Source organism: Suncus etruscus, chromosome 10 (genome assembly GCF_024139225.1).
Source record: "Suncus etruscus isolate mSunEtr1 chromosome 10, mSunEtr1.pri.cur, whole genome shotgun sequence".
NCBI classification, from domain to species: Eukaryota; Metazoa; Chordata; class Mammalia; order Eulipotyphla; family Soricidae; genus Suncus; species Suncus etruscus.
Window position 1 is genome coordinate 87,207,620 of NC_064857.1, and position 15,123 is coordinate 87,222,742.

Below are 15,123 nucleotides of genomic sequence, written 5' to 3' on the forward strand. Positions count from 1 at the left end.
GAGACCCCTGGGCCATAGGGCATCCCCAGAACTGCCAGGATTAACTGAGTGCAGAGCACACCAGGTGTGTGCCCCTGATTAACCCATAAAATAACATGTTACATAGATATAATTTAGGCTCTCATTTCAAAGCATCATCTGAAGTATTTTCTAAGAAAAGTCATTCTAAATAAAAGTATTTACACAAGTAATGTTCACTCAAGGAATTTTCCTATGTCTTAGCATTTGATCATTTGAAGATCTCTACATGAAATGAAAGACATTTCTTTTTTTTTTTTTTTTTTTTTGGTTTTTGGGCCACACCCAGCATTGCTCAGGGGTTACACCTGGCTGTCTGCTCAGAGATAGCTCCTGGCAGGCACGGGGGACCATATGGGACACCGGGATTCGAACCAACCACCTTTGGTCCTGGATCGGCTGCTTGCAAGGCAAACGCCGCTATGCTATCTCTCCAGGCCCATGAAAGACATTTCTGCTAAATCCATGAATCCAGAATCTGTTGAAGACGTACCCAATTGCTGCAGGGGTCAAGCGGGTATGTAACTGAGGGGTGGTAGAAGTAGTAGTTGTTGTTAAGGAGCCATCAGTCCCAGTTTTCTCCCAGTCAAAAGGGTCACTCTCAATTACTCCAAAGGTCTTGATGCTATTGTCAAACACAGACGTAAGAAGCTAAACGACAAAGAACAAATAACAGAGTAAGTCAACAAACAGTACACTGTCACTCTAGGAAAAAGTACCCCAGACTCATAAATTGGTTTTATAGTTGATTTTCTTTGAAAACTGATGAAACTAATAGAGGAATTTGAATAAACTCTACTTGGATAGTGAAACTGAATTATTATTGATTGTTCTCAAACTCACCTAAGATACTCAACTGAGAAAAATAACCACGAGTAATCAGATGTGGAAGAATGGCCTTCTTATAAACAAATAATGATAGAGAAGAAATGGACATTAAAAAAACAATCCCATTCACATTAGTTTCACACAAACTAAAATATCTTGGAGTCAATTTAACTAAAGATGTGAAGGACCTATACAAAGAAAATTATAAAGCCCTGCTTCAAGAAATAAAAGAGGACACAGGGAAATGGAGACATATACCCTGCTCACGTGTTAGGAGCATTAACATCATTAAAATGGCAATACTCCCCAAAGCATTGTACAGATTTAATGCAATTCCCCTAAAGATACCCATGACATTCTTCAAAGAAGTGGATCAAACACTCCTAAAATTCATTTGGACAATAAATACTTACGAATAGCTAAAGCAACCCTTCAAAAAAAAAAAAAAGGATGGGAGGTATCACTTTCCCCAACTTTAAATTGTACTACAATCAAATGTCATTAAAACAGCATAGTTTTGGAATAAAGACAGATCAACGTAACAGACTTGAGTATTCAGGAAATGTTCCCCAGTCATACCATCAATTAATCTTTGATAAAGGGGCAAGAAACACAAAATAGAGCAAGAAAAGTCTCTTCAACAAGTGGTGTTGGCACAACTGGTTAGCCACTTGCAAAAAAAGCGAACTCAGGCCATCTACCACCATGCATAAAGATCAAATCCAAATGGATTAAAGACCTTGATATCAGAACCAAAACCATAAGGTACACAGAGTAACATGTAGGTAAAACACTCCATGACATTGAAACTACAGGCATCTTCAAGAAGGAAACACCACTGTTCAAACAAGTGAGAGCAGAGATTTAAAAAAAAAATGGGACTGTATTAAGCTAAGAAGATTTTGCACTTCAAAGGAAATAGTACCTAGGATACAAAAGCCACTGACAGAATGGGAGAAACTATTCACCCAATACCCATCAGATAAGGGGCTAATATTGAAGGTACTGACAGAACTTAACAAGAAAAAAAAATTCTAACCCAAGAAATGAACAGATACTTCCTCAAAGAAGAAATACAAATGGCCAAAAGACACATGAAAAAATGCCCCACATCACTAATCATCAGGGTGATGCAAATCAAAACAAAAATGAGGTACCATCTCATACTAGAGACTGGCACACTTCAAAAAAAAAAAACAAGATCAGTGTTGGCAAGGATATGGAGAGAAAGGAACTCTCATTCACTGTCAGTAGGGATGCTATCTAGTCCAACCTTTCTGAAAAACAATATGGAGATTACTAAAAAAAAAACTGGAAATTGAACTCCCATATGATTCAGCTATAAACACTCCTAGGGATATACCCTAGAAACACAAAAAACAATACAGAAATACCTTCTGCATACTTATATTCATTGCAGCACTATAGCCAGAATCTGAAAACAACCCAGATGTCTGATAACAGCTGAGTGGCTAAAGAAGCTGTGTCACATTAACACAATAAAATACTGTGCAGCTGTCAGAAAAAATGAAGTAATAAAATTTTCCTATACATTGGTGGACATGAAAACTATTATACTTAGTGAAATAAATTAGAGGGAGTGAGATAGACACAGAATAGTCTCACTAATCTGTGGGATTTAAGAAATATAAGACAGTATTGTAATAATACCCAGAGACAACAGAGATGAGAGTGGGAAGGACTGGATATGAAGCTTACCATAGAGTGTTGAGTGCAGTTAGAGAAATAACTACACTGGCAACTATCATGACAATGGTAATAAGTAAGAAAAATAGAATGCCTGTCTTGAAAACAGTTATGGTGCTTAAATAAATATATTATATAATAATAAAATATATGGTACATAATCTGAGGGATAGGTAACCAGAATCTACTGGAGAATTAAGTAAAAGTAAAGAAAAAATAGAGGATTGTTTAGATTTTTGCCAATGTTGCCCAAGAGGTAAAGGGTGGCAATATTTACTGGATTGGAAATCTAGTAAGTTTTGAGGGCTGGGATATTTAAAGTTTTAGGAGTTTAAGGAGGAATAAGGAATACAGATACAGATTTGAAAATCATCAGTCATTCTGACTTTAATGTATTATTATTATTGTTATTTTTAATTTTGAAACACCCCAAATTGCTCATGGTTTACTTCTGGTTCTATTCTCAGATTTCACTCCTGGTGGTGCTCAGGGAACCGTATGTAGTGTTGGGCATCAAAATGAGGTCAGCCACATTCAAAGCAAATGTCTTAACTCTTCTACCATTTCTTCAGCCCAACATTATGTTTTTTTAAATTTACTTAAAAGGATATGCATCACATAGTTGACACAGTTGATCATAATATATTTGTTTCCAGATAAGTGAAAGCAAAGTTACTGAAATGAAATAGAAAAAAAATTTAATGAAAGAAGAAAACAGTAGCAAGCACACTGTGAAAATTATTGCTTCTTCAATGAAGTCATCAATGCAATGGTAGTTAGCTAGTTTGTTAGCTGTCATTCTGTTACATTACAGCCCAACATTTCTAATGTAACAAAAATAATTTTCTAATTCTGGGAATCCCTTAGGAATGGAGCAGGCCAAGTCTCTGTCCTGCCGAAGCCCCAGCAGCCACTCACATCCCCAAGTCACCGTCATGGCAATGACCAACTTCACTGCTCCACCACAACTCTCTGGAGAAACACCTAACTTACAAAAACTGAGAGTAAGGGTGTGCAGTTTCCCTTTTCCTCTCCATACTTTTGGAAGCTTTGGTAGCCACAGCCACATCCCACAGCTGCTGCCATATAAGCCCATTGACCCAGCTCCACATATCCTGGAATTCCTGAGCAAATATCTAGCATGCAATACCTCCAACTTCCTCAGTATAGACACCCTAGTAGAGCACACTAAATTAGGTGTGAAATTAGCAAAGAAGCCAACTAAGGTCAACAAAAACAACATAAAATGTACAACTAGAAACAAACAGCTTATTGAATCTATAGACAATTGATTTAATGACCCATTGTAAGATGTATTAATTTGGGGGTGGTGTTTGGGTCATACCTGGAGGCAGTCAGGGGTTATTCCTGGTTCTAAGCTCAGAAATCGCTCCTGGCAGGCTCAGGGGACCATATGGAATGCTGGGATTTGAACCACCGTCTGTCCTGGATCAGCTGCGTAAATGATGTAAATGCCTTACCTCCATGCTATCTCTCCGGCTCCAAGATGTATTAATTTTTAAAAACTTTCTGTTACTGACAATTTTTTAAATAATGTTATTACCAATTAGTTGTAATGAACAATATATAGTAAATTATTGTATGCCTGCTACTGCAGCAGGTTTGCAGGTAGTTGGAAACTGGGGACAACGATGGAGGGACAATGGTAACGGGAGGATTGGTGTTGGAACAAAGAAGGCCAAAAGCAACTGTATTATGTTTTTGTTTATGTTTTGGGGCCACACCCATTGAGGTTCAGGGGTTACCCTGACTATGCACTCTGAAATTGCTCCTGGCTTGGGGGAATCATATAAGATGTGGGGGGATTGAAAAGTGGTTTGTCCTAGGCTAGCACTTGCAAGGCAGATGTCTTACCTCTAGCGCCACTGCTCTGGCCCCTGTAATTTTGTAAACCCCATTATTTAAATAAATAGAAAAATTAAAAACAAAAGCATATCTAATTCAGGACCTAGAGGACACTAAATCCTAAGTGTTAGCAAACTGAGATAGTAAACAAACTAAGCAAACCAAAACACACTCCTTTCTGATATCTGAATTCATTATATCAGATTTGGCTAAAATAAATAATAAACACAGAAGATCCCAATTCAGTTACTCCTTTAAACAAATTTGATAAATATATTGGCCATTTTACAAATCAAAAACCATATTTAACTTGCACAGTTGTTATTATTTCCACTCAGTAGCCTCTGGAGAAATAAAACTTTACAATCCAAATATTGACTCTGGAAACATAGGCACTCATTAAGGTAGAAATCTTCTTTAAAAAATAGACAAGGGGGGCCGGGAGGTGGCGCTAAAGGTAAGGTGTCTGCCTTGCCAGCGCTAGCCTAGGACGGACTGCGGTTCGATCCCCCGGTGTCCCATATGGTCCCCCAAGCCAGGAGCGACTTCTGAGCACATAGCCAGGAGTAACCCCTGAGCGTCAAACGGGTGTGGCCCAAAAACCAAAAAAAAAAAAAAAAAAAAACAAGGGCAGGGGACCAGAGTAATAGTATAAAGGATAGGACACTTGCCTTGCACTGGTTGATCTGTATTCAATCCCTGGCAACCCATATGCCCTGAGTATTATCAGGAATGAGCCCTGAAAACAGAGGCAGGAATAAACCCTGTGCATTGCTGTGACCGCCCCCCCCCCAAAAAAAATAAAACAAAACAAAAAAAAAACCTGGGCCTGGAGTGATAGTAAGCATGCAGCCAATCTGGATTAAATCCTTGGCATCCCATATGATCTCCCCAGCATCACCAGAAGTGATTTCTGAGCACAGAGCCATGAGTAAATCCTGAACACTGCTGGGCGTGGCCCCAAAACAAAACAACAACAATAAAACAAAAGTAGATGGGGGGCCTGGAGAGCTAAATAAGGAAGAGGAGCACATGCTCTGTATGATAGAAGCCCTAGTTTGAAACACATGTTTTGTATGCTGGAGGCCTAGTTTGGTCCAAGGCACTGTATGGTCTTCCCAGTACCTCTAGAAGCAACATGAGACCAGAGAGCCAGGAGCAGCCTACAAGCACCTCTGGGTATAACCCTCCTTAGCATAAAAAAGCAGGTAGGCAGAACAAAGTCTGAAAACATCTCCCAGATGATTCTGATTAGTTCATATACAAAGGCATGTCTCATTATATTTTTAGTAAGAACTGGTGAATCTAAATCCTTTACTCCTTTTACTTAATAATATATTCCCAGAGAATAGAAATTGATCTAAATTTGAAGTTCATGTTTCACAAATTAGGGTTATATATTGTTGTAAAGAGAGTTTGTTTAATCAAGCACACCAAGACAGTCTATGCTGGGAAAGGTCTTACATTAGGCCAATGAGTCTAAGTTACGGAAACACCTGAAACCTAGACGATGCTCGAGTCCAAGAACCTGTTTTTATATAGGCGACTGCCGCAAACTCTATTTTGCTTCATGCTCAAGCAATGTGTGGGAGCATCCATATTATGACATTTTATCAGTATGGCCACAGGGAGTTCCCTAAAATCAGTATTTTCTTTTCTTTGTTTTAGTTTTTGGGCCACACATGATGGCATTTGGGGTATTCTTGTCTCTGTGCTCAGAAATTACCGCTGGGTCAGGAGACCATAGGGAATGCTGGGGATCAAATCTGGGTTGACTGTGTGCAAGGTACACAGGGTGGTTATCTTTTAAAACTTTCCACCCAAAAGCAAGCATAAACATCTCTTTAGAGTATATGCTATAAATAAACTTTAAAAAAAATCAAAGATATATGTAATAAATTTCCTCATTAACAATATATCCCCAGAGAATGTCCCCAAGCCAGAAAGACTGAAGTCATTTGGAAAATGTAGATAACTTTACTTATAAGATATTATTATAGTTAATGATACAATAAATATAGCAGTCAGAGAGATAGTACTATGGGTTGGATACTTGCATTGCATGTGGTCAATTTGCATTTGATCCTTGGTACCCCATATGATCTCCGAACACCTCTTGAGCGCAAAGCCAAGAGTAAGCCCTGAGCACCACTAGCTGTAGCTCAAACCCCACTCCCAAAATATAAAAAAGTAAGAAAGCAAAATTCATGACTCATCAAGATAAACCAAGAGAATTTAAAGAAATTTTGTATTTATGGCTGATACCTCACAAAACTGTTGTTCCCAGACTCCTCGGAAATGTGGTCATACTTTGTTAATAATAAATCTGGCAGTACAAGTGAAAAATAGATGTGATGGGGTCAGAAAGATAGCAAGATGTGAAATACTGGAAGTATAATTTCAATCAGGAAGGAAAATCTTCCTTCCATTAGGGAAAAAAAGATGTTTTGGGGAAGAAACTTTATAGAGAGAAAAGGAAAAGAGAGGACCACGAGAAGTGAAAATGTAAGGTTATTTTTTATTCTGTTACTCTGTGCATTATTTGTGACAATTTACTTTTTTTTTTTTTTTTTTTTTTGGTTTTTGGGCCACACCCGGCGATGCTCAGTGGTTACTCCTGGCTGTCTGCTCAGAAATAGCTCCTGGCAGGCACGGGGGCCATATGGGACACCGGGATTCGAACCAACCACCTTTGGTCCTGGATCGGCTGCATGCAAGGCAAACGCCGCTGTGCTATCTCTCCGGGCCCCTACTTATTTTTTTTTTAATAAAAAATGTTTTGGGTTTTTTTTCTTTAGCCAGATCTGGCAGCACTCAGGGGTTATTCCTGACTCCGCTCAGAAATTACTCCTGTTGCACAGGTGAAGGAGGCTTAAAGAAAAAAAAAATTACTTTTGGAAGGCTTGAGGGACCATATGAGATTCCAGATTCAAACAGAGGCTGGCCACTGCAAGACAAACGCCCTACCAGCATGCTCTTTCCAGTTGGAAAAGAAGATGTTTTGGGGAATGAGCTTTATAGAGAAGAGAAAGGAAAAGAGAGGAACAAAAGAGGTGAATATGCAAGGATACTTTTTATTCAACAACTATGTGCATTATTTATGACAATTGACTTTAGATGCATTTATAAGAAATCTTAATCCTAACTACAATTAGGACATTCAATAAAATAACTTTTCTAAAGCAAATAATTTAAGACACAAAAATGTACATGAGATTATCTACACATGTAAGATTTTGATAACTTGAATGTTCTATTTTTCTGTAATTCCTAAACTTACAATAATTGTACTTTATTTATTTATTTTGGTTTTTGGGTCACACCTGGCTCTATGCTCAGAAATCACTCCTGGCAGATTAGGGGGACCATATGGGATGCTGGGATTCAAACCACCGTTCTTCTGCATGCAAGTCAAATGCCCTACCTTCAGCTATCTCTCCAGCCCTTTTTCTTTCTTTCTTTCTTTCTTTCTTTCTTTCTTTCTTTCTTTCTTTCTTTCTTTCTTTCTTTCTTTCTTTCTTTCTTTTTCTTTCTTTCTTTCTTTCTTTCTTTCTTTCTTTCTTTCTTTGTTTCTTTGTTTCTTTCTTTCTTTCTTCCTTCCTTTTTTTTTTTTTTTTTTTTTTTTTTGGTTTTTGTGTCACACCTTCCAGTGCTCAGGGGTTACTCCTGGCTCTACACTCAGAAATCGCCCCTGGCAGGCTCAGGGAATCATACGGGATGCTGGGATTTGAACCACTATTCTTCTGCATGCAAGGCCAATGCCCTACCTCCATGCTATCTCTCTGGTCCCTGACTGTGCTACTTTTAATGAGGAAAAAGCCCTCCTAAATGTAGTATTTAAAAGTCTTCACCCTATTTTACCTTTAATTTCTAATTTCTAAAATAATTGATTTGAATCAAGAATGTAGCTCAGGGGCTGGAGAGATAGAACAGCAGTAGGGCATTTGCCTTGCAAGCAAGTGGATGGTGGTTCGAATCCAGGCATCCCCCGTGCCCACGTGGGGTGATTTCTAAGTGCAGAGCCAGGAGTAATCCCTGAGCGCTGCCAGGTGTGACCCAAAACAAACAAACAAACAAAAAAATGTAGCTCAGTAGTAGAGGTATGAGCCCCTGTGTGTTTTTTGTTTGTTTGTTTTAATTTCTTGGGCACACCCAGAGTGCTCAGAACTTCCCTCCTGGCTCTGCACTCAGGGAACACTCTTGGAAGGAAACACTCAGGGAACAAATAGGGTGCTGCTGGATATTGAATCCAGGTCCGCTAAATGTAAGGCAAATGCCCTACCTGCTGTACTATCACTTCAGCCTTGAATTTAATAGTTAGCATCTTCCTCAAAATAGATTACACCTAATCATGTGTAAACCATAAAAAATGGCCAGTGATCTTTTCCACTACTTGGAATACCCTTTTTCTTAGAGCAATCAATCATCTGACATAAACATAATGGCTTAGAGAATATTCTCTTATCCTCAGCACAAATGCAATCAATAGCCAGATCATATTTACCTCCATATGAAATCCCAGTTTGCCTTTTCAAAGAGAATACAGTCTAGTCTTTTCAAAAACAAGAATCATATGTAATGTGATAGGAGTCACAGAATCCTGACTCCATATCAGTTACTAACAGTAAATTAATGGATCAATAAAGCTCTTAACCAGCAAAGCACAATAGTAATGGTGGTAAAGCTGATTCAAAGATTATTTACTGTAAAAAAAAAATTGCCTCACCTCATGGATAAGTAGATGTAGTAAAGGGAAAGAATTATAAAAACTCTGGATTTCTCTCCTTTTCTAGAGGTTTTAGTACCTCTGGTAAAAGGGGAAAAATTACATTGTTCCCTTTGAGAAAAGAACTAGGAAAAAATAGAAACCAAGCAAGGAGAATGAATTGATGAAGCTGAAGTTTAGCTACTTTCACCAATACAAGAAAGAGCAACTTGGGAGAGAACACCCTCCTATACCTATACCCACTACCAGCTGCTCCAAGGGTTGCTCAGTCAACAGTCCTGCCAATACCAATGTCTTCCCTTTCAGGTGCTCAATCAGTCTACTAGCTACTCTGGTACATAAGCTGTCCCTTGCTTCTGAATGAAGTCTATGAAAAAAACAAATAGAAGGGAAGGAGGGGAAAAGGGGAAGAGAGAAGAAAAGGAAGAGGGAGAAAGAGAGGGAGGAGAGGGGAAATGGAGAGGGAGTGAAGGGTAACGGTAAGGGGGGGAGAGCAGAGAGAGTGTTGGGGTGCAAGTTTTGATGCAGGAGGTCTGAATTCAATCCATCAGGGGCTACATGGGTGACCAGAAAATAAAAAGAAAGCAAAAAGGAGAAAAGAGAAAGTAACATTTTCTTTCTGCATAAAGAGAACAAAGGACCATAAAAAATAGAAAGAAATTCTATTAATAGATACAATGTTCCCTTGGGTTGCACTGGAACTCACCTCAACTGGCCTCACCCCTGAAGATGATTTGGCTAAAAAATATTTACCATTACAAAGATCTTGAGATTGCTAGTGACTTTTTTTTTATTTAAACTTCTCAGTTACAAGGTTGTTAATACTAGTTTTTTTCACAGATACAGTTGTTCATGATTGAGTTACAGTCGTACAATGTACAACAACCTTCACCAGAACTCATCTCCTGCCACCAATACCCCTAGTTTCCCTCTCACCCTCCCTGATGCCCTCTTCTCTCCCACCCAAGCTTCCCCACCTGATTCTGGGCAGGCATTTTATTTCTCTCTCCTTAGTTACTTTCTCTCTCTCTTCTTTTTTTATTTTTGTTTGTTTTTTGGTCACACCCGGCAGTGCTCAGAGGTTACTCCTAGCTCCATGCTCAGAAATCACTCCTGGCATGCTCGGGAGACCATATGGGATGCCGGGATTTGAACTAATGACTTTCTTCATGAAAGACAAACTATCCATGCTATCTCTCTGGCCCCCTCTTCTTTTTTGACAGTGGTTTACACTGTTAGTGAAGAGGTGCCATGCAAGCTAGTGATATTTTTTGCCAATTCCTCTAACACTCCAATAGAGTTCCTGCTCTATATTGTGTGTTCAGAGTCCTCAAAAAATCTGAACCTTTTATTATAAAGGGAAAATTCATTGAAATAAAAAAAAAGTTGAACAGAAAATAAAAGTGAGATAATTATAAATAAGTACAGTGCCACTTAGTTGGATGTAAAAAATCATATTAATAATTTATAAAACATACTCAGTAAGATATTCTCATTAAGATATTAACACTGGGGAGTACTTTTTTATTATTTTACAGAAAGCAGGGTTAGAAAGGTCATACAAGTGTATAGCAAAGTACAAATTGAAACTTTATGCAGAGCATTCCTTATAAAAGAGTTAGAATGCCAGGCTAAGGTAGCAGAATTGAAAGTCTTTGAAAGTCTCTTTAAATTTCTCATGTAGATGAATACCGTCTTTTCTATTTACTATTTTTCCTGCAATATTAGAATAGACTTCGATTTCTTCAGATAAAAATAAATGAAGAGGTGCCAGAGCAATATAGCAGTAAGGAGTTTGCCTTGCACGCAGCTGACCCAGGACAGACCTGGGTTCGATCCCCAACATCCCATATGGTCCCTTGAACCAGGAGCTATTTCTGAGCGCATAGTCAGAAGTAACCCCTGAGCGTCACTGGGTGTGGACCAAAAACCAAAAAAAAAAAGTAAATGAAGAAAGCTGTCTGCATTTAGGGTTTACAGTGTACAAAAAAACAGCAACAAAACAAAAAACCAAACACCCAAAACCAATCTTTTTCTAATTAATTCTTTAACTGAATCACCATGATACACAATTAAAGTTGTTTGTGATTGAGTTTCAGTTATACAATGTTCAACACGCTCACCAGTGCACATTTCCTGCCATGAAGTCACTGGTCCCCCACCCCCACCCCTCGCCCTCTCCCCTGCCTGACTCTGTGACATATTTTCTCTCTCTCCCCTCCTTCCCTACTCTCTCTCCTTCCTCTTATTTCTTTCACTGTGGACCCAAAACCATTCTTAAAATTGTTTTATTTTGGAGGCCGGAGCGATAGCACAGCGATAAGGTGTAATCCCAGCATACCATATAGTTCCCCAAGCCTGTCAGGGGTAATTTCTGAGCACAGAGCAAGGAATAACCCCTGAACTGAGCGCCGCCGGGTGTGACTCAAAAACAAAACAAAAAAAACTGTTTCGTTTTGGACCACATCCAACAGTGCTCTACTCCTGGCTCAGAATGTTTGGGATCATTCCTGGTAGTATTGGACCATTTGGTACCAAGGTTTGTACCAAAACTAATACTAATACTACTGTTTTTGTGCTCTTAGTAGTGCTGAGGAGATCCTATGTGGTGTTAGGGAATCAAGCCTGGATTGGCTGTGTGCAAGGCAAGCGCCCATTGTCTGGCCCCTATCTCCTGAATTTAGGTGGGTCATAAATGTTCTGTGATTACACTGTATTCTATAGTTAACCAAAATGCCCATTAGTTAGTTGACTCAAACATAGATGATTGAATGCTGACTATCCTGATAATTAGACATACAAAGGTTAAAAAAAAAAAAAAACAGCCTTGTTTCCAGAGTTTGCATTTAATTTAAGAGAAGCAACATCAGATTATGCAGATTTAATCCAATCAGACAAATTTTGTATTAAATGCCTAATTTTATACTAATTTCTTGAGAAAATGGAAAAATAAATATGAAATGCACTAGTTCTAGTGGAGAAAAAAACAAAGGACTGTTCTGAGTTGAGCAGAAAAATAAATTCTGAAATGAGAGAAACTGAAGAAAAGTTGGCATCAAAATTGTGTTTTCAATTTTCTAAGAAAGGCAGTGCTCAGAGGGCAAATACAGCATTCCCAGAAGAGCATGCTGGGAGAAAGCTCATAGTTATTTTTGACAGCGATGAGGGCTTCATTGTAGCTGATCCACTAATGGAGAGGAATGGATCAATAGGATAGCAGGTAGGGTTCTTGCCGGTATCTCCTATGGTCCCATGAAAACCACCTGAAGTAATTTTTGAGTACAGAGCCAGATGGGTAAGGTCCCCCCAAAAATAAAATACAATGAAGAATGAAAATAGATTAAGGGACAGATAATTTCTACTATTCACATTCAAGGCAAGACCATTACCTTTCCTTGTCTCCTACCCATAAGTGAAGACCCTATTTTCCATCCTTCTTGTAGTACTTGTGGTATTCGGCCAATGTGACCAAGTTTTGGGTATATGTATACTTGTTTAAAATGTCACCTCTAATCCTGGTTATAAAACCCCTGAACTAGGACTAAAGAGAGTATGCAGCTGACCCAGGTTTGATCCCAGTATCCCCATATGGTTCCTTGAGCACTACCAGGAGTGAATGCTAACCACCAGAAGTAAGCCTTGAACACTGTGGGATGTAGCTCAAAAACAAAAAATAAAACCCTTAAGCAATCATGCACATTCATTTTGCTCATTCTTTTCCTGGTGACTCTAAAGTCTGTGTACAAATGAAGATGCCCCCCAAAAAAGGTATATTTGGGGCCAGATCAATAGTACAGAGGGTAGGGCATTTTGTCTTGCACATGACTGACCTGAGTTCAATCCCCAGAACCCCATATGATACACTGAGCTTTCCAGAGTGAGCATAGAGCCAGGAGTAAGCTCTGAGCACCTCCCAAAACAACAATAAAAGGTTGGAATCTAGATAATCAAAGTTATCCTAGAGTTACCTATAATAGCAAACTAACTTAACTTATACCATACTATGATTTAAAAAAAAAAACAAAAACCTTTGTTAATACACTGGTTTGGGGGAGTTTCTACCTGTTATGCTATCCCCCTTTATCCCAATACACTGATTAAAAAAAAAAATTATGGGCCCAGAGAGATAGCACAGAGGTGTTTGCCTTGCAAGCAGCCGATCCAGGACCAAAGGTGGTTGGTTCGAATCCCAGTGTCCCATATGGTTCCCCGTGCCTGCCAGGAGCTATTTCTGAGCAGACAGCCAGGAGTAACCCCTGAGCATCGCCGGGTGTGGCCCAAAAACCAAAAAAATAAAATAAAATAAAGTAAAATAAAATTATTTCTGTGGTATATTTAGGCCTATTTAAGTACCTTTTTAAGTATCCACTAATTCTACTTTGCCTCATTTGAATGCACATAAACTGCAAAATTAGTTCTCTTAAAAAACAAATTGGATCACCATGTTCTTGCTTACTAGACTTGTAAGGCATCTTTATTGCTTAGAATCAATTCCAAACTTCTAATAAGGTCTGAATGGACTTAAATTAGTTGATTTCTTACTTTCCAATTTAATTTCAAACTATCCCTGTTGTCATTTACATTTTCTGTTCCTACCCGTCTTCTTTCAGGTTTTGTTTTGTTTTTGTTTTACTCAAAAATCTATATTATTTCATTTACTGATAACTTTCTTCCTATTGTTTTTGCTTTTCATATGACCCATTGCTTTGGGCTAGGCTGAAATAAAGCATTTTCTGACCCATATGAGTTTGTTTTTTTTTTCATACAATTCCTTTCGTTTGCTTGACAAACAGCCTACCTAAGCATTTTGACAAGTTTAACTCCTATGTTATCAGGGTCCAGGAAATAGAAAGTAGTTTGAGCAGATCAAGAATCAAATCCGCGGGGCCGGGCGGTGGCGCTAAAGGTAAGGTGCCTGCCTTGCCTGCGCTAGCCTAGGACGGACCACGGTTCGATCCCCCGGCGTCCCATATGGTCCCCCAAGCCAGGAGCGACTTCTGAGCGCATAGCCAGGAGTAACCCCTGAGCGTCATCGGGTGTGACCCAAAAACCAAAAAAAAAAAAAAAAAAAGAATCAAATCTGCGGGCTGGGCGGTGGCGCTAGAGGTAAGGTGCCTGCCTTGCCTGCGCTAGCCTTGGACGGACCACGGTTCGATCCCCTGGCGTCCCATATGGTCCCCCAAGCCAGGAGCAACTTCCGAGCGCATAGCCAGGAGTAACCCCTGAGTATCACCAGATGTGGCCCAAACACAAAAACAAAAATGAAAACAAACCAAAAGAAAAAGAATCAAATCTGCTAAATTTTTGTTGTTGCTGTTGTTGTCTTTGGGCCATAGCCCCAAATAGGGCTTACTTGGCTCTGTACTCAGGAATCACTCCTGGTGGATTAACAGTGTTAGAGAGTGAATCTGGTTCTGCTTTGTGCAAGGTACATGCCCTACCTCCTGTACTATCTAGCCAGCTGGTCCCCTATAACACTTGTTTGTTTCATTTTGGTTTTGGACCACACCCAGAGATGCTCAGGGGTTACTCCTAGCTATGTGCTCAGAAATCGCTCCTGGCTTGGGGGACCATATGGGACGCCGGGGGCTCGACTTCAGTCCATCCTGGGTTAGCTATATGAAAGGCAAACGCCCTACTGCTGTGCCATCGCTCCAGCCCCTCCCCTATAACACTTTTAAAAGCAAATGTCAATATTTATTCTTAGAAATGATTCCTAGTAAAGAGCAAATAGGTCATCTCTCTCAATCTCTTTTATTTTTGTCTATGTTTTTTTTTGGGGGTGGGACAACAGGTGATGCTCAGGGGTTACTCCTGGTTATGCACTCAGAAATCACTCCTGACTTTGGGGACCATATGGGACGCCGGGGGATTGAACCATGGTCCGTCCTAGGCTAGCAAGCGCAAGGAAGACATCTTACTGCTTGCATCACCGCTCCAGCCCCCTCTCTAGTCTCTTCTTACTGTCAGTCTGAGTA

General features: G+C 39.4%; 1 protein-coding gene across 1 annotated transcript in view; it reads right to left on the bottom strand.

Moving 5' to 3' along the window:
- Positions 1-15,123, bottom strand: part of TTBK2 (tau tubulin kinase 2) — a 123,758-nt gene that overhangs the window by 29,940 nt on the left and 78,695 nt on the right. Inside the window, exon 10 of the mRNA XM_049782461.1 lies at positions 512-669. Within this exon, the coding sequence (XP_049638418.1) occupies positions 512-669 (158 nt within the window). The remainder of the gene's footprint in view (positions 1-511; positions 670-15,123) is intronic.